Here is a 20,767-nt window from a genome sequence, read left to right as displayed (position 1 = left end):
CTTCCGGTAGAGCTATGCAATACCGGTTGTTTTAAGCTGTGGGGAATAAGCCGAGGTCTATGTTGAGTTCCGATACAAATATGAAGTGTCCACCCAAAGCAGTCGGTCATGTAGTTTACTCTTCTATTAGAAGGTAGAGTATGATAGCAAAAAACTTTGAGGAAATGAAGATATACTCAGATGTTCCCAATCACTAATTACATTTATTCATTTAGAAATGTCAATGTTTAATATCACAATATCCCTTTCAAGTTTCTCATGCAAAGTTGTTAATAGTTCCTTTTATTATCATATATTAAGTTATCAAAATGTTTTAAGATTCTTTCAACACACTTTCACATTAATAGTTCTTATTCTTATTCTTATCCTCAACCTAATAATCCTACAAATTCTGTCTTAACTTATTTTTGTCTTTCTCTATATATAAAATTCTCAAGTTTATTAATTGATTAACTAATGTAAATTGAAAAACATTGACCAATGAAAATAAAAACTAGAAATGTGTCCATAGGACACTGATGCCCCCACACGCCACTGTTCTGTCAATCTTATGACTCTAGGTCAAATATTTTTTGGACTACATGTGCCACAAGTTGAAAACTAAAAATCAACAAACGGCCATAATTCTGTTAAATTTGGTCGCAGCAAAATATCCTTCCTTTACTACCATCTACACATTAAGGTTGTTAATCCCTGGAAGTTTAAGCAAAATCTGCCATCCGGTTTAAGAGGAGTTGCGTTCACAAAATTTCTACATAGTATATAGTGAAAAAATCAACAAAGGGCCATAATTCTGTAAAATTTGGTCGCAGCGAAAATTCCTTCCTTTACTGCCATCTACACATTAAGGTTGTTCATCCCTGTAAGTTTAAGCAAAATCTGCCATCCGGTTTAAGAGGAGTTGCGATCACAAAATTTCTACATAGTATCTAGTGAAAAAATCAACAAAGGGCCATAATTCTGTAAAATTTGGTCGCAGCGAAAATTCCTTCCTTTACTACCATCTACACATTAAGTTTGTTCATCCCTGTAAGTTTAAGCAAAATCTGCCATCCGGTTTAAGAGGAGTTGCGTTCACAAAATTTCTACATAGTTATCTAGTGAAAAAATCAACAAAGGGCCATAATTCTGTTAAATTTGGTCGCAGCAAAAATTCCTTCCTTTACTACCATCTACACATTAAGGTTGTTCATCCCTGTAAGTTTAAGCAAAATCTGCCATCCGGTTTAAGAGGAGTTGCGTTCACAAGATTTCGGGACGTACGGACGGACTGACTGACGGACGGACTGACGGACGGACTGACGGACGGACGGACGGACAAGTGCAACGCTATATGCTCCCACATTGTGGGGGCATAAAAACATTACCCAAGTAATGCATGATGCTTAATCTGTATAAAATATCTTAAGAAAAAGATATAAAACATATCCTGTATGTTACATAATTTCCTCATAGCATGAATTGCTGTAAGCTATAAAGTAAAATTAATAAAATAGCACCTAATCAAAAAGTGTTGGTAAGAACCATTCAAGATTTCTAAAAGTGAAATAATCTTCTTTAGTGTCAAAAAGACTGGCATATGTGTCTTTATAATAGTGTCCTAAATTTTCAATTACTTAAATAAACTTTACTGAAAATATGCCTTATAACTTTTCACACCAAAACAGTTAGTTGTATACTGCACTTCCTCTCATTGCGCTTGACCATTGTATAAAGATGTATTGAATTCTAACCACTAGTTTTCAAGTTATGCACTGGACACAAAACAAGTACCAAAGGGCAATAACTGTGTAATCAGTCCAAATAGAGTTATGGTTCTTGCACATTACACTTGAACTCACTGCACTTGACCATTGTTAGAAGTTGTATTGAATTCCAACTATTAGTTTTCAAGTGATGCACTAGACAAAAAAGTAACAAAGGGCAATAACTATCAGATTTATTTGTGTAATACGCGCTGAAGTGTGGCGATAATCAACATCTCTAAAAATAGCGCTTTGTTTACGTGAATTAAATTATCGAGTGACTAAATTCTTCTATGTCCTACAGTCAACATCCTTACTTTATTTTTCAGAAAGTCTAAATAACAAATATTCTTAATTCCGATCACAATAATCCGGACTTTACGGAAATAGCCGAGCATTTTTCATTGATTAACATGATATTCACCGGCGTAATTTTTGATTGCGTATTTATTGACAATTCTATAACGCGACGCCACTTTTAAACTTTGAATGTGTTATAATTAGCTGGATACTTAAAATAAAATAAGAATATTTCTTTCTTTTACATCGCTAGTTTTAAGCTGCTTTGAGAACTACTTTTTGTTATTTGGATTGTCGGGATGTGCTGTTGTCAGAAAATACAAAAAAAATGACTTAAATTTTTTTTTAAAGAGACTCCACAAGTTTTTTGACACGACGGGACTGGACATAATTTTTCGAGACCAATAGCTTGCGTAAAAATTTCAGATCATTCACTCACTCCGTTTTTCCAAAATAATTGTTTCTAATAGTGAAAAAATGACCAAAACTTGAAAAGCCAAGTAATGCTTTTCATTCAAATTGGGCTAAGAGTAGCACAAAAATGTGATTTTCAATCTATTTTGAAGCAGATCTATATTTCTTGATTTTTGTATTTGAATCTTTCTGTTTGATGGCCCCAGCTGATCTTTAGTCAAATTTTTATTGTTTGAAGAATTTGAACCTCAGTGGAATCCCTTTAAACCGTTATTCAAACTCATGCCATACCCATCATTGTTTATATCTAAGGCTATCAGGTCTTGCCCATATCCGGAGAAAGGTAAATCTCCCGACAGTATCTTTGAGTCTTCATATCTCAGAATATTTCCGCTCCGCATTTCTGTGAACAAGATAACCTGACCCGTGTTTTGACTCCTCGGTGCACCGGCCACGTAGTAAGTCCTTCCGGTGTTGTCAAACTTTCCGCCCGTCACAGCAAAGCCTTTAGAAAAATGACAATTTTGAATAATTTTTAGTTTAAAGATTTATTTTAATTTTTCCGATATCATTAAAAAAAATGAATGCCTTATGGAATCAAGCAGAACCAAAGTATACCTGTCATTTATCTAATTCACACTTACATGCTTAATATCTTAAACAGGATTATCCATCTTTCAGGGAAAATTTCAAAATACTCTATGTACTGGCTAGTGGTATAACAAACAGTGCAGACAATGACCACAAGGCATGGATATGAAGGCTGATTTTTGTCCACACTGGTCACTTAGGTGAACAATTATCTGCCAGGAGGCTTAAAAGTTTATATCCAATTGAATAATTATCTGCCAGAAGTCTTAAGGTATATATCAAATTGAACAATTATCTGCCAGCAGGCTTAAAGGTTTATATCCAATTGTAAAATTATCTGCAAGAAGGCTTAAGGTTTATATCCAATTGAACAATTATCTGCCAGGAGACTTAAGGTTTATATCCAATTGAACAATTATCTGTTAGAAGGCTTACAGATTATATCCAATTGTACAATTATCTGCCAGGAGGCTTAAGGTTTATATCCTATTGAACAATTATCTGCCAGAAGGCTTAAGGTTTAAAACCAGTAAAACAATTATCTGCCAGGAGGCTTAAAGGTAAGGTCTATATCCAACTGAACAATTATCTGCCAGAAGGCTAAAGGATCATATCGAATTGAACCATTATCTGCCAGAAGGCTTACAGATTATATCCAATTGAACAATTATCTGCCAGGAGGATAAAACTTTATATCTAATTGAACAATTATCTGCCAGGAAGTAAAGGTTAATATCTGATTGAACAATTATCTGCCAGAAGGCTTAAAAGTTTATATCCAATTGAACAATTATCTGCTAGGAGGCTTAAGGTTTATATCCAATTGAACAATTAATTGCCAGAAGACGTACAGATTATATTAAAATGAACAATTATCTTCCAGAAGGCTTAAGGTTTATATCCAATTTTACAAATGTCTGCCTGGAGGCGTAAAGTTTATATCCAATTGAACAATTATCTGCCAGAAGGCTAAAAGGTTTATATCCAACTGAACAATTATCTGCCAGAAGGCTTACAGATTATATCAAATTGAACAATTATCTGCCAGAAGGCTTAAGGTTTATATCCAATTGAACAATTATCTGCCAAGTGGCTTAAAGGTTTATATCTAATTGAACAATTATGTGCTAGGAGATTTAAAGTTTATATCCAACTGAATAACTATCTGCCAGAAGGCTTAAGATTTATATCGAATTGTACTATTATCTCCCAGGCGGCTTAAGGTTTATATCCAATTGAACAATAATCTGCCAGAAGGCTTAAGATTTATATCCAATATAACAACTTTATGTCAGGAGTCTTACAGTTTATATCCAATTGAACAATTATCTGCCAGGAGGCTTACAGTTTATATCCAATTGAACAATTATCTGCCAGAAGGCTTACAGATTATAACTAATTGAAAAATTATCTGCGAGGAGGCTTAAAGGTTTATATCCAATTGAACAATTATCTGCCAGAAAGCTTAAGATTTATATCCAATTGAACAACAATCTACCAGGAGGCTAAGGGTTTATATCCAATTGAACAATTATCTGTCAGGAGGCTTACAGATTATATCCAATTTTACAATTATTGGCCAGGAGGCTTAAAGTTTATATCAAATTGAACAATTATCTGCCAGGAGGCTTAAGGTTTATATCCAAATTAACAACTATCTGCCAGGAGGCTTAAGACTTATATCCAATTTAAAAATGTCTGCCAGGAGGTTTAAAGTTTATATCCAATTGAACAATAATCTCCCAGGAGGCTAAGGTAAATATCCAATTAAACAACTATCTGCCAGGAGGCTTAAGATTAATATCCAATTTAACAACTGTCTGCCAGGAGGCTTAAAATTATATTCAATTGAACAATTCTCTGGAAGGAGGCTAAAAGGTTTATATCCAATTGAACAATTATCTGCCAAAAGGCTTACAGATTATATGCAATTAAACAAATTATCTGCCAGGAGGCTTAAGGTTTATATCCAATTGAACAACTATCTGCCAGAAGGCTTAAGGTTTATATCGAATTGTACTATTATCTGCCAGGAGGCTTAAGGTTTATATCCAATTGAACAATAATCTGCCAGAAGGCTTAAGATTTATATCCAATTTAACAACTTTATGCCAGGAGGCTTAAGGTTTATAACCAATTGAACAACTATCTACCAGGAGTCTTACAGTTTATATCCAATTGAACAATTATCTGCCAGGAGGCTTAAAGTTTTATATCCAATTGAACAATTATCTGCCAGAAGGCTTACAGATTATATCTAATTGAACAATTATCTGCGAGGAGGCTTTAAGGTTTATATCCAATTGAACAATTATCTGCCAGAAAGCTTAAGATTTATATCCAATTGAACAACAATCTACCAGGAGGCTAAGGGTTTATATCCAATTGAACAATTATCTGTCAGGAGGCTTACAGATTATATCCAATTTTACAATTATTGGCCGGGAGGCTTAAAGTTTACATCCAATTGAACAATTATCTGCCAGGAGGCTTAAGGTTTATTTCCAAATTAACAACTATCTGCCAGGAGGCTTAAGATTGATATCCAATTTAAAAACTGTCTGCCAGGAGGCATAAAGTTTATATCCAATTGAACAATAATCTACCAGGAGGCTTAAAGGTTTATATCCAACTGAACAATTATTTGCCAGAAGGCTCACAGATTATATCCAATTGAACAATTATCTGCCTGGAGGCTTAAAGTTTATATCGAATTTTACAATTATCTGCTAAGAGGCTAAAGGTTCATATCTTATTGAACAATTTTGTGCTAGGAGACTTAAGGTTTATATCCAACTGAACAACTATCTGCCAGAAGGCTTAAGGTTTATATCGAATTGTACTATTATCTGCCAGAAGGCTTAAGGTTTATATCCAACTGAACAAAAATCTGCCAGAAGGCTTATGATTTATATCCAATCGAACAACTATATGCCAGGAGGCTTAAGGTTTATCACTAATTGAAAAACTACGTACCAGGAGGCTTACAGTTTATATCCAATTGAACAATTATCGGCCAGGAGGCTTAAAGGTTTATATCCAATTGAACAATTATGTGCCAGAAGGCTTACAGATTATATCAAATTGAACAATTATCTGCCAGGAAGCTTAAAGGTTTATATCCAATTGAAAAATTATCTGCCAGGAGGCTAAAGGTTTATATCCAATTGAACAATTATCTGCCAGAAGGCTTAAGCTTTATATCCAATTAAACAATTATCTGCCAGGAGCCTTAAGGTTTATATCCAATAGAACAATTATCTGACAGAAGGCTTATGGTTTATATCCAATTGAACAATTATCTGCCAGGAGGCTTAAGGTTTATATCCAATTTAATAACTATCTGCCAGGAGGCTTAAATGTTTATATCCAATGGAACATTTATCTGCCAGGAGGCTTAAAGTTTATATCCAATTGAACAATTATCTGCCAGAAGACTTACATATTATATCAAATTGAACAATTATCTCCCAGGAGGCTTAAGGTTTATATCCAATTGAACAATTATCTGCCAGAAGGCTTACAGATGATATCCAATTGAACAATTATCTGCCAGGAGGCTTAAGGTTTATATCCAATTGAACAATTATCTGCCAAGAGGTTAAGGTTAATATCTAATTGAACAACTATCTACAAGGAGGCTTAAGGTTTATATCCAATTTAACAACTATCTGCCAGGAGGCTTAAGATTTATATCCAATTTAACAACTGTCTGCCAGGAGGCTTAAAAATTATATCCAGTCTGAAAGAGGCTAAAAGGTTTATATCAAATTGAACAATTATCTGCCAGAAGGCTTACAGATTATATCCCAAGGAGATTTCACATTTATATCCAACTGAACAACTATCTGCCAGAAGGCTTAAGGTTTATATCGAATTGTATAATTATCTGCCAAGAGGCTTAAGGTTTATATCCAATTGAACAATAATCTGCTAGAAGGATAAAAATTTATATCCAATTTAACAACTGTCTGCCAGGAGGCATAACGTTAATATCCAATTGGACAATTATCTGTCAGGAGGCTTAAAGGTTTATATCCAATTGAACAATTATCTGCCAGGAGCCTTAAGGTTTATATCCAATTGAACAATTATCTGCCTGAGGGCTTAAGCTTTCTATCCTATTGAACAATTATCTACCAGGAGCCTTAAGGTTTATATCTAATTTAACAATTATCTGCCAGGAGGCCTTAGGTTTATATCCAATTGAACAATTATCTGCCAGAGGGCTTAAGCTTTCTATCCTATTGAACAATTATCTGCCAGGAGCCTTAAGGTTTATAACCAATTTAAAATCTATCTGCCAGGAGGCTTAAAGGTTTATATCCAATTGAACAAATATCTGCCAGTAGGCTTAAGGTTTATATCCAATTGAACAATTATCTGCCAGGAGGCTGAAGGTTTATAACCAATTTAGCAATTATTTGCCAGGAGGCTTAAGGTTTATATCTAATTGAACAATTATCTGCCAGGAGACTAAAGGTTTATAACCAACTGAACAATTATCTGCCAGAAGGCTTAAGGTTTATATCGATTATACTATTATCTGCCAGGAGACTTAAGGTTTATATCAAATTGAACAATAATCTGCCAACACGCCTAAGATTTATATTCAATTTAACAACTATCTGCCAAGAGGCTTAAGGTTTATAACCAATTAAACAACTATCTACCAGGAGGCTTAAAGGTTTATATCCAATTGAACAATTATCTGCCAGGAGGCTTAAGGTTTTATATCAAATTGAACAATTATCTGCCAGGAGGCTTAAAGGTTTATATCCAATTAAACAATTATCTGCCAGGAGGCTTAAATGTTAAAATCCCATTAAACAATAATCTTCTAGGAGGCTTAAGGATTATATCCAATTGAACAATTATCTGCCTGAAGGCTTACATATTATATCCAATTGAACAAGTTTCTGCCAGGAAGCTTAAAGGTTTATATCAAATTGAACAATTATCTGCCAGGAGGGTAAAGATTTATATCCAATGGATTACTTATCTGCCAGGAGTCTTAAAGTTTATATCCAATTGAACAATTATCTGCCAGGAGGCTTAAGGTTTATATCCAATTGAACAATTATCTGCCAGGAGGCTTAAGGTTTATATCCAATTGAACAATTATCTGCCAGGAGGCTTAAAGGTTTATATCCAATTGAACAATTATCTGCCAGGAGGCTTAAGGTTTATATCCAATTGAACAATTATCTGCCAGGAGGCTTAAGGTTTATATCCAATTTAACAACTATCTGCCAGGAGGCTTAAGATTTATATCCAATTTAACAACTGTCTGCCAGGAGGCTTAAAATTTATATCCAATTGAACAATTATCTGCCAGGAGGCTTAAAGGTTTATATCCAATTGAACAATTATCTGCCAGAAGGCTTACAGATTATATCCAATTGAACAATTATCTGTAAGGAGGCTTAAGGTTTATATCTAATTGAACAATTATCTGCCAGGAGGCTTAAGGTTTATATCTTATTGAACAATTATCTGCCAGGAGACATAAAGTTTATATCCAACTGAACAACTATCTGCCAGAAGGCTTAAGGTTTTTATCGAATTGTACTATTATCTGCCAGGAGGCTTAAGGTTTATATCCAATTGAACAATAATCTGCCAGAAGGCTTATAATTTATATCAAATTTAACAACTATCTGCCAGAAGGCTTAAGGTTTATAACCAATTGAACAACTATCTACCAGGAAGCTTACAGTTTACATCCAATTGATCAATTATCTGCCAGAAGACTTAAGATTTATATGCAATTGAACAAGTATCTACAAGGTGGCTTAAGGTTTATATCCAATTGTACAATTATCTGCCAGGCGGCTTAAGGTTTATAGCCAATGAAGAAAGCTGTAGCTAAACATACACTATTAAACGAACCAATCATAATGAACAGATGACATGGATGCTGTCTTATTTTGGTCCACACTGGTGGCATACATGTAGGTAAAAATCAAGCTATGGGTTAATATTCAATGAAGAAGAATAGCTTCATATACAATACAAAACCAATCATATTTATATACAATTAGCAAATTAAAGAAAGACGTTCTTTTCAATTATCTATAAAATTCAAACCTTTCTAAAATTTCATTAAAGCCATGAGAGAATAAGTTCATCATAAAACTGGGGGAAAATGTAGATTTTATATTTAACACTTAATTATCATAAAAATGTGAAAACTCACAACTTTTGATGAAAGGAAAGTTACTCTTACGCTCTTGTTACACTTACGTTTTTTGCTATTTTATCCTTTCACAAAATGTATTGCAAGCACCTAATTATTATATATAGAGAAGATATTTAATGAGCGTAGGTTTAATACTAAATTTATTGAACGAGTTGAATAAAATTATATTATGCGAGCCTTAAGTATTGAATTTACACGAATATGATATTCTATTTATCACATTCATTAAATAAGAACTGTAAACTGTTAACAAGAGTCATTTTATTTGACGGGCCTATATCGTGTAACGCTAACATAAGCGCGCTTTAACGCTATGTTTATAGCGCAAAAGACGTCACGTCAAAGTGTAATTACATGGAGGATATTTGTTTGTTTGTGTGTTAGATGACATTTTATTTCATCGAGTGAGCTTTAAAAACAGTATTCTCACGAGTGGCGTAGCCATGAGTGAGATTACTGTTTTTTTAATGCTCACTAGATGAAGTAAAATTACATCTTACACAACGAACAAACAAATTTTCTTTTTAATTTATACTTAAAAACAAGTTAAAACGAAATTTCGTTGATATTAACTTTAATATTAAAAATCTGTTTCCCCCCTGGTAGCCTCTATTATTTACATGTATTAGTCGAATTTCTCATAAATTCAACAAGTCTTGGGCTGAAAATAAGTTCGATAATCAACGTTAAATGGCTGTGATATTATCAATTTTAGTAAAAAAATATGAATGATTACTTGTTTTGATACTAAAAACAATAAATTCTAATAGGAGAAAAAGTCCAACCATCCATCCATATTTATGTTACTTACTTATTTATATTAGACCTGGCTCTGATAAATGTAAGCGGCCGCCATTTTTAAAAATTGTGAATTTCACGGGAGGAAAATAATTGTGTTTGATTCAGAGGGATATCATTTAGATTTGTTACTCATACACCTTTTTAAAAGAAAGAAAACTTATTTTAGGATTGTAACAAAGACAATGTACAAGTGTTGGCAGATGTAAACATTCCAAAAACGGCTAGGAAATTGGAAACTTGGATTTGTTGAAAGGCTGTCTCACGAACACTGGATTGTTTACTTATTCTTCGGGCTGATGGTTGTCATTGACTTTCAAGTTTTCATAAAGCATACGCAGTTATTGCTCGTAGGATCCTTAAAATTACCCAAATGTCATCAAGAACAGTTAATCATGTGGAAAGAATGTATTTTTCAGACTGTAAAAATGAAACAAAAAAATAAGAGACGATATTTGGTGATTGGTAATTTGGATGAATAGAAGTAAGTTTTCTTCTTTTTATTACTTTTGACAATTAAATTATCTATCAATTTCAGCTTTGCCTTTCTTTAAACAGCCTGACATAGTCAAAATTGTCAGCAAAAATAAAATTTAGATACCACATGGGAAAATCTTAAAAAAATAGTTTCATCATTGCAAAGTGTAAAGTCATATTTTGATAATTTTCACTGTGAAATTATCAAATATAATTTTCACGGATAAATCAGTTATCCATTGAAAAGCATAATATAAACTAGTGTAATATCGTTTATAGTCTGTCCAATTGAAAATGAAAATGAACTTTTGCCTGGTATGACAAACCTACGTTGAATAAAAAATGACACTTTTTGTAAGCTAAAAAAAGTCACCCTCGAGATTTTTCAGGATTTTTCTCTTAAGTGTCTACTTTTCTTGTTAAAGCAAATTTAAATTTCTCTACGGCAAGTCTCTGTTGTTTATTTTCCGTAGCCATTGCCGAAGTACTCTTTATTTTATAGTGCAATATCGTTTTAATTAAATGGCTTTATTTCACTCCTGCGCCACGGGTTATATGATAATTGAAGGTTTTTGCAAACGGCAGGGGTCGGTAATGCATTATGACCAAGATACCAGTTTCCCTTTATTTTAATTGTAGCCATTCATAATATAGAGGGTATTGAATGGGTGTATTGAATGGGTGTAGGTTTAATACTAAATTTATTAAACAAGTCATTTTTCAATGACGCGCTTTTAGTACTAACATTAGCGCGCTATGATTATACCGCAAATGACGTCACGTCAAAGTGTTATTTCGCTTGTATAATATCTTCTAGTGTAATATCGTTTTTTATCAACTCCTGCATCGCGGTAAAGGTGATAAATTGTATATAAAAGGTACATGAATATTGATTATGACCCGTTTTTATCAACGAATTCTAAAACTTCTTTTTGGGAGAAAACTATGTTTAGATCTTGATTAGATTTAAGTACAGATAATTTTTTTCACACCATAATAATATTGATAATGACACATTTCAATTGGTTCATTGTGCTTGTCAGAATAAGCCACAGTTCAAAATCTGGACTAGATTTAGCAGTAGGGATATGCATTTTGTTTCATTTTGATTTTATTCCAGGAGGAAAAAAATCTTGTTATGTTCATAAAAGTTATGGATACCATTTGTTTACATTACTAGCACTCAAGTTGATCTACCAATACTGAAAAAATATCAGTAAAATTATCAGTATGGAATAATAAAAGCCACAAACATTGATTTCCTGGTACACATAATTGGGGGTAAGTGTAAAATTGGTTAAAAAATATATAAGATAAATTATTTTCAAGAATAGGAGGGCAAAATACAGATATTTCTTTCATCTACTGAATTTCTTATATTGACTTGTCCTGCTCCAGATTCAATTTTTTGAGACTGTCCATTATCTTTTTGGGGGGATATAATTTTAAGTTCATAAGCCAACAGAAACAAAGCAGGATAAGGACTAAAGGAGACTGGTTCACTTTTCACTGTACATAGCTAAATATGTAGGTACCACTCATAAACAACTGTAAATGGATAGCCAATAACATATTTACAGGGCTTTTTACCATTTTATCAGGTTAGAAAGAAAGTCCGCAAAAAACAGAAAACTAAGATATTATACTACCAAATCAACACAACACCTTTTTTCTTGGGATATGAAAAAATGGCTATAGTTGAATAATGGTCATCCAAACATTGCTCATTTGTGCAATAACTTATGAATTCATTATTATTTTTTTATTGGTTGGGTTTTTGTCATACCAACAATGTAATGGTCATAATGGCGATTTTGAAGTTTTACTGGTGGAGGAAGACCTCAGGTACCCCTCAGTGCATTTTTTCAGGCACAAGCAGGCACCTGTGTAGAACCACTGATGTTCCGTAAGCTAGATAACTTAATCTTGTTCATTCTGTTGCTTTTATGTTGCTAAAAGTACAAAGTACCCTTAAGTAACAACGTTCGCACTATTATTGTTGAAATGGGAAAATCGATGCATAATGCTTGCCTTTAGTGGTAGGGCATTTTTATGTGTATAGTCCTTATTTGGAAGAAACGGTCTAAATACTCATGAGCATGTTCAAGGTTTATTATAAACAACAAATCCTTCAACAGGAAAAACAGTAGGAAGATTCTGCTGATAATTGATTGGATTACAAAGTTCTTGCGATCATTAACAATACTCATGTCATAAACTCAAACGTCAAAGCATTTCCGATCCTTTACTGGAGAAATTACTATACAAATTACATGTAACATTATCTGAAATGGCTGTTCTAAACAAATTGGGTGATTAGAACATAATTTTTCCTTGAAATCAAGTTCTCTCGAAAATGGTTTAACCACAAAATGTCCTCACACTTAAATATTCATCAACACTTATAATCTAAAGGATATCAAACCAGACAAATTTCAACATAAAACTGAAAGTCTAAAAATGATTATTTTAAAGCTGCATGCCTCCAAACTTAAGAAAAAAAGTACTAAGATTTAAAAAAAAAGTAAAAAGATGCAAGTAATAATTTACATGTTATGTGCGATTAATGACTGATTGTGCAGTATTCATCACTATATTTCTACTGTGTGACAAAAGTAGTAAACGGGCTATTTTTGTACGTTTTGATCCCTTTTTTGGTTATTTACATGAATTTTACATGCGTTTGCAATGTGTAAATTACTTTCTTTTTTCATTTCACAACATGTAACTTTAAACACATTTTCAAAATTTGAGGCATGCTGCTTTAAAGTGGATTGGTCTACAATTGGAACATTTTCCATTAGTATCTGAAATATTGCTAAGAGCAATATAAATGTATATTCTTGGATATTCTTATAAAATATTTCTTGAGAAAAAATTATTATGGTAGAGTTTTAAGTGATTTTAAGCATGAACACTTATATGGTGAGTAATAAAATTTTGTTCCAGAACAATTTATTGTGTACTATAAATAGATATTATTATATGTAATATTTGATCATGTATCCCCAGATTACCAACAGCATCCATCATATTACTATATATAATTCTTCCACGGTTACCGATAGTTGTACTTTGTATAATGCTATATATTATGGTATACTTATTTATAGTATTACATACCTTCCAGTATGGACTGATTCACTTTAAAATACAAAAAATATAAACACTTTATGTTATCAACATTGTTTGAGAACTTGATGATCAGCTTCAAGTAAGGAAAATAAAACATCAGGGCCTATACATGGTCCATAAGTGAGAATAAAGAAATGAACAACGTTCTGGTATATTTATTAAAAACCTATTAAGACTACAAAATAATGTTTTGTTTAGTTTCAAATGTTGCTGACATTACAATAGACATGCTACAGCAAGTTTCCAGTTTTACATGTGAAAAGATACCTTAGAGAACCCTTTTCTGTATCATTCCTGGCACATGAGGGCATCCGAATAGAATCACTGACCTATATCGAGGGTTGGCTGCAAAACTGCAGTAACTTATATGCGAAATAAAGAAGGACTTACAACAGTTTTGCGACCAACCCTCGATATGCTAACTTGACTGTCTGAGCTTCCTCACATAAAAGATTCTGAAGTCTCTGCGGTGCAATTCAAACAGTTGCGTGGGGGGCAAAGATCATTGTAAGTCAAGGGGCCAGTACCAGGCTCAACATAATACATACCAAGATATGTGGGGCAAAGATCATTACAAGCCAGGGGGCCAGTTCCAGGCTCAACAAAATACATACCAAGATATGTGGGGCAAATATCATTGCAAGCCAGGGACCAGTACCAGGACCAACATAATACATACCAAGATATGAAAAAAGAGGCACAGGAGGTTTAATGACGTCACTGTCTAATGTTGGAGAATGGTACACTTTCTTGATACCAAACTGCGGAGAAACATCAACTTCCGTCAACATTCCACGCCAGTTTATCGCACCAGGAGATCCCACTATTAGTCTTTCTTCCTACAAATTCATACAGTCAACATTTATTTATATCTTACTCATATTTTTATAATTTCATATCAAGGTTTCGGCCTGCAATGACTTGTAACTCATTCTTTCTGTCATTCGGGTTACAACTAGTTTGCATTAAGCCAATACATTATGCAATTTTTTTTTGATTAATTGAAATCATGAGAATGTTATTAAAACATCTCTTTTATATAAACAACTGCCATTACTTAGATTATAAAAGCTACATGATCAACTGTTAAACTGAATCTGTTTATCTTGCTTCAATTTTCAACAAAAATAAAAAAGATCGATTTTTTACAATTAAAAAAAATAACTCAGAATTAAGAATTTTTAATACAATCATTAAAAACCGATTTTAAGATTAAGTGACTCAGATTCAAGAATTTAAGAAAAAAATTTAAAGGAATAGGAATGGATGGATTGATGTCTGTCTAATATAAATATTCATCATTTAAAAAGAGGTACCATGACAGTTTTTCTGTTGACATCAACCCTATAAGTGAGAAATTCGTGTTTTAAGACACTTTTTTTACTTGAGAAATAAGTTCATGGGCGCCGCCATTTTGGCGTTCTGTCATTCTCGCGAGACAGACGAGACCGAGATTGTGACGTGTTACACCCACTTCTGGTATAGGTGTACACGCTGGTACAACTGAAATATATCTTGATGAAGAACTTATTAATCTTATTGCGTACATTATATATCATTTATGAAAACATCATAATTGTGGAAATGAATTGATTTAATTAATTAATTGAAGACGCCGCGACATTAATTATCATTTTCCGATTTTCAAGCTTGCTGATGATCCCACCACATGATTAAAGCAATGACTGCTTAATTTTCAAAGATAAACCAACAATTTAATTTAATTGAACTTCTTCAAATTGACGATATATCCTTTTATTTTGTTCTTAATTTTCGCTAGACAAGCTGTCCGAATAGGGTACATCGCCGGTCATGTATCTTTTTTCAGCGTAAAATATCCAAATATCCAATATGCAGAGATCTGCTGAGGACGCGATTTTCCGTCATTGACGCTAAAATGAGAATGGCGCAGGAAAATCGGCAGCCAGACTAATATCGTAAGAAAACAAAACCATCCGTTAGGTTATTTAGGCACCCAGTCAAAACTGGTACCAACAGCAACAGGTTGCCCATTCCCCTGTAATTACGCATATTCTCGGGTTTATAGCTTTTTCCACGTTATCAACTTACCCAATCCCTTTCCCACACAGATACGCATTTTTACTACCGTAAATTTAATCCAATGAAACAAAAAATCATAATTCTATTTAATATTTAAAATGATTAATGGTAACTGAAAAAAATGTGTAGCTATTTTATGAAATGCTGTGATTTACAGTATAACTTGGCAAATGCTGAACTTTATTCCCCTAAGGTCATTCAGTTCACTGATGAAGCGTAAAAAAATAAATGTCTATTTCGTCATTAGAATATTTGAAAAGGGTGATTAACCAATCAGGGCAACATTGTGCATGATCAAAAGGTCTGTCGGCACAGAGGCACACAAGGAGCAATAACAATCGTCAGTACACAGTGTGACAGGAACATTTGGTGCAAATTAGGAACAATTAAAATAGATAATACACAGTATAAGACATAAGTAGTAAGAACCAGCAATTGTGTGAATAAATTATGCAAATTAAATTTTTGAGCAGCCAATAAAAATGTTTTGCCTGCAGTTAATACCAGGCTACGATTACAAAGTAATTAAATACCACGCAGCATCATACGTTGACAGACATATTAACAATTTATTTTTCAAAATAGTTCCTTATATTTTTGAAATGTGTACATCAATTATAACATATGTTCACACCTTTTAATTTGAAAGTCAGAATCAAACTGCAAAAATTTAATTACATGTACTATTAAGAACACATTTTAGTAGGATTTTTATAATAATGATAATTATCGCCGTTCAATAATTAACAGCCACTTATTCGTTGGTGTGTTTGTTTATTTAATTGCATTATTTGATTGTGAAACTTTGTTAAATAATAATATGTGTAGTTATTAAATCTGTGAAATATTGTTTAATTACATTAAGATGAGACTTTAATGAACATAGCACTGCATCACTGGCCTGAAGTGGTGCGACCGGTAAACGTTGATTTTTTATTTGTTTCTTTATTTTTTTATTATTTTTTTTAATATTGTTACGTATTTTGAACCATAAAAAAATCTCCTCTACCCTCCTGTGAAAATTAAATTGTCTGGTAAATACTTTATTATATTAATATTTCGCTACGATTCAATAAGATTTATCATAAATCTAAAGATGTGGGGAAATGACATCACGCGTACCTGTTTTTATACGGCCAATACACAAACATGGCCGCGCCTACTGATTTGTAGAAATCGGTGATTGAGTGAATTAAATTCTGTTATCATTCGTTTAATATTATTATTTGGCGGCAGACAATTTGCAGATTTATTATTTTTAGTATTCTTTTTCTGAAATCAAGTTTTTATTCTAACGTTGTCTTTCCCTTTAAGTAAAAATGTTTAGATATTACCTCCTGTATGCAATAAATATCATAACAAAAATTTACCTCGGTGATAAAGGCACTAATTCCAGACTGACAGAAGGCATATTCTTCATGTTCTTGACCTTTAGGAAAAAGCTGACATGGTTTTAGAAGCCTCCCCTGGGCTAAATTTAGATTAAACTGTAAATCCTGGGTCATTAGGTAACATGATCCAATACCATAGATTTTCACACTGTTCCGTGTCTGCTTCAGCTCCTTGTACCGGTGGGCACAAGCCTGAAATTAAATAGGAACCGTAACTAATGTAAGCCCTTAACCTGGTCAGTTTAAAGGCATATTATGCCTTTGGAATCTAAATTATTTAAACTCTTTAGAAATGTCATACACATGTTTAATAATGTATTATTACTGGAGATGTAAAATATTTTAACAACTGAAACAAGAGGGCCTTAGATGACCCTAGATCGCTCACCTGTCCCTTCGAACTCATCCACACAATTACTAAGACAAGCATCCTGACCAAGTTTGGTGACAATTGAGTAAAAACATAATGTGACCACTGAAGTGTTAACAAGGGTTTACTTTTTTTTTGCTGTGAGACTTAGTTTTTGACCCCAGGAAACCCATATTCGAAATTCACCTAAAAATCATCAAAACAAACTTTCTGACCAACTTCCAGGATATTTGAATCAAAACAGTAACCACTAGAATGTTAACGAACAAATGTGGGCGGACAACATACGACGGACGGCAGACGACGTAAGACGACATTCAATGATCCTAAAACCTCATCCTGAGCTAGCTCAGGTGAGCTAAAATTAGTGTTAAATGTGAAGCACAGTGCCGTAAAGGAAGCAAAATGTTAACAAAGTATTATTTTGACTTCCATACAAAATACTTATTCACTATAATTATACTTATTGCTAATAAAGCAACAAAAATGAGAAACAAAAATGATGGCATATCTAAGGCATAATGAACCTTGATTAAAGATTACTTCAGCGTCCATTTCCAGACCTGTTCATGAATTGCATTGTTACTGTGCAAAAACACAATCTTGGTCATAAAGCGCCAAAACAGGAGAGCTGATTGTGTCTAACATCGGGTGTTAAAAACTTAAAGCAACACTAGGGGTCAATCCACCTCACATGCTAGAGCTAAGAGATACATACATGTAGATTAAGATTCTACTAATTTGAACCCATTTACACAAACCTTTTAGGCAGCACAAAGGGGTCATTAATTGTATTAAGGACCAGATTAAACATTTACATTTACACAGACTGTGTTGAACAGTACAGAGTCTGGTTTGACTTTGCAGGATGGTCTGGCTCTATACTAGAGACAGTCTAATCACAAGGGATTGAAAAGTTAAAAAGGCTGGATCTTTTAATCACTCTATTGTTTTCAACTTATTTTATTAATAATGAACCAAACTTGAAAATTTAACAGAATCCTTTAAGTCATCTCATCAGCGTCCTAGACTTATCACTGACTTTGTCGCAAAAAGAACATCATAATGGCCAAAGTAAAATTCAAACCACAATCTCTCTCTGAAAAAGCAGACAATGTTACCAGGAGGAAAACACTCCCCTACTAACAAATGTCCTCTTCCAATTTTTGAAGACAATGTAACAGCACTAATTGCCTCTTAATATTTTATTTCAACCAAAAGCATGCAGGCACTTTCATAAAGTTAACTGGCCTGATTTATTAAAACTTCAAACTCAATCATTTATCAAAAATATGTATCAACTAAAGTTACTTGTGAACACAATAATGAATCATTTTGCTTTACTTTAAGTACATGTACTAGTAACCTAACTGACTGGTGGTCCAAAACTTCATTAATTACATTGCACACTCCAAGTTACATTAATAATTTGATTTATGTCACTATCACTTGGCAATCAAATTAGCCATTTCAGTTCCTAACTTCAGGAGCAGTGTGCATTGCATTAAAAAGAACAATTATATCAATCTAGGCAATTATTTCAATAAAACAAATCTAGCCTTGGAGAAGGAATCTGTGTTATATAAAAGCTCATTAAATCTCTTATATCATGGAATGGCATGAATCAATTTGTGCGGAAGATTGATTGTGCCCTGAAAACATATGCACTTTATCAATGCATGGCTGTTCATTCAAAACAAGTTTGTAAGTTGTAACAATAACATCAATCTGAATGTTTGCCAAGTAGTTTAAAATCAAAATAAAGATGCAATAAAAGCGTGAATGGTACCTTGTACTTTCTAGTACCGTCCATGTACAGGCTCAATCAAATCAAGCATGCAACATTTTCATTTTTTTTTTCATTTTGAGCGTTCTTTAGGGATTCTGTTTTTCTATATCTTAATCCTCACCATGCAAAATATCTTAAATGGACTTGTCCATCTTTCAATGTGAAAAAAAACATAATAAATTTCAAAATAAATAATGACTGAATAAGCAAACAATTCAGATTTGCACAGATCTTGGTCTGTAGAGGTTCAGTAGCTGCTGACAGGCAAAAGGTGTATTAAACAGTACACAACTCATAAAATTGTAAATTTCAATAATGCATGGATTTGTTTAGATTTGAATTTGGAATTATTCATTGAATATCAAAAAAAAAATCACAAGTTGGTTTATTACCCAAATTTGAACAGTATAATTTGCAAATTTGTATTCAGTTAATTCAGCTTATTTATTTGCCCAAACTGTAATTTCACAGACGGATGTGTTAATTCCCAGGTAGTTCGGCATGCAGTTGTTTGACAGTTATTACTTGCAGAGTAGGCAAAATCTGATTTTGACTTTCTTGTCCATGTTCATCTGAAGAATGTCTTAACTTCTCTGTACCATATTTAAAAAGTGAATATTTGAAAATTACACTTGGCTGTGGGAAAACCTTGGCAATACGTACTCTTGATTTTGCCGCCCCTGTTAACCTGTGTCGCATAGCATAAAACGAGTGAAGTATGACAAATGCATGATAACAATGCATTCATACTTAATCACGAAATGGGACAAAAAGTAAAATAAGTACTTTGAGTTAGATTCATAAATTTTATTTTAAGCTTATTAAAAAACCAAAAATAAACCACTTCACACAATTCATACAAACCCCTGTCTTGTTTAAGTTATATCCTCACTCCCCCATAATATAGTCAAGTGTTAAAACACTTCTAAACTACTAAATATAAAATTGCCAGTAACTGATCATGTAAAATCACAAATTTGAAAAGTGTCTTGGTATAGATCAGTGATAATAACTTCGACATATCGATTTACATCACATTTTCAATATAAATTTCATGATCACTGTTGTGTATGTAAAAACATTTACATAAGTTATTATATCATTTATTTTATCATATATTATAAATATCATAATTACAGATGTAGATAGGACAGCGTGTTTGACTATCCTCAGAGCTTCATAGTAAAAGCCTGGATAATGTGGATTTTTTCTAAATTCGAAAAGAGCCAAAATTCTGTCAAAGTCCACATTAGAGTTGTAAGCCTTAGACATGACCTTCTATAGTGCTCTCAAATAAGTGTTTTAAGTTTCAACCCATTCGAGATCTCTTCAGTAGTTTTGGAGATATCAGCTTGCATGCAAGAACTATATTAAAGTGTGACGCTGACACTGACATCTTGGTAATAACAATGTGTCACCTTAGTGCAGTAACAGGTTAAGTCCTTTTAAGTTAAATAGGAGTTAACCAGTTATTGCACTAAGGTGACAAATAGC

At 33.0% G+C, this 20,767-nt stretch overlaps 1 protein-coding gene across 1 annotated transcript in view; it reads right to left on the bottom strand.

Moving 5' to 3' along the window:
- LOC132754345 (integrin alpha-6-like) overlaps positions 1-20,767 on the bottom strand; it is a 77,618-nt gene that overhangs the window by 37,760 nt on the left and 19,091 nt on the right. Inside the window, exons 5-7 of the mRNA XM_060744963.1 lie at positions 17,094-17,306; positions 14,342-14,501; positions 2,751-2,964 (exon numbers count right to left, since the gene is read on the bottom strand). Of these exons, the coding sequence (XP_060600946.1) occupies positions 2,751-2,964; positions 14,342-14,501; positions 17,094-17,306 (587 nt within the window). The remainder of the gene's footprint in view (positions 1-2,750; positions 2,965-14,341; positions 14,502-17,093; positions 17,307-20,767) is intronic.

Source organism: Ruditapes philippinarum, unplaced genomic scaffold (assembly GCF_026571515.1).
Source record: "Ruditapes philippinarum isolate M1 unplaced genomic scaffold, ASM2657151v2 ctg496_1_1_1_1, whole genome shotgun sequence".
Taxonomy (NCBI): Eukaryota; Metazoa; Mollusca; class Bivalvia; order Venerida; family Veneridae; genus Ruditapes; species Ruditapes philippinarum.
This window is presented reverse-complemented; position numbering and strand designations above follow the sequence as displayed.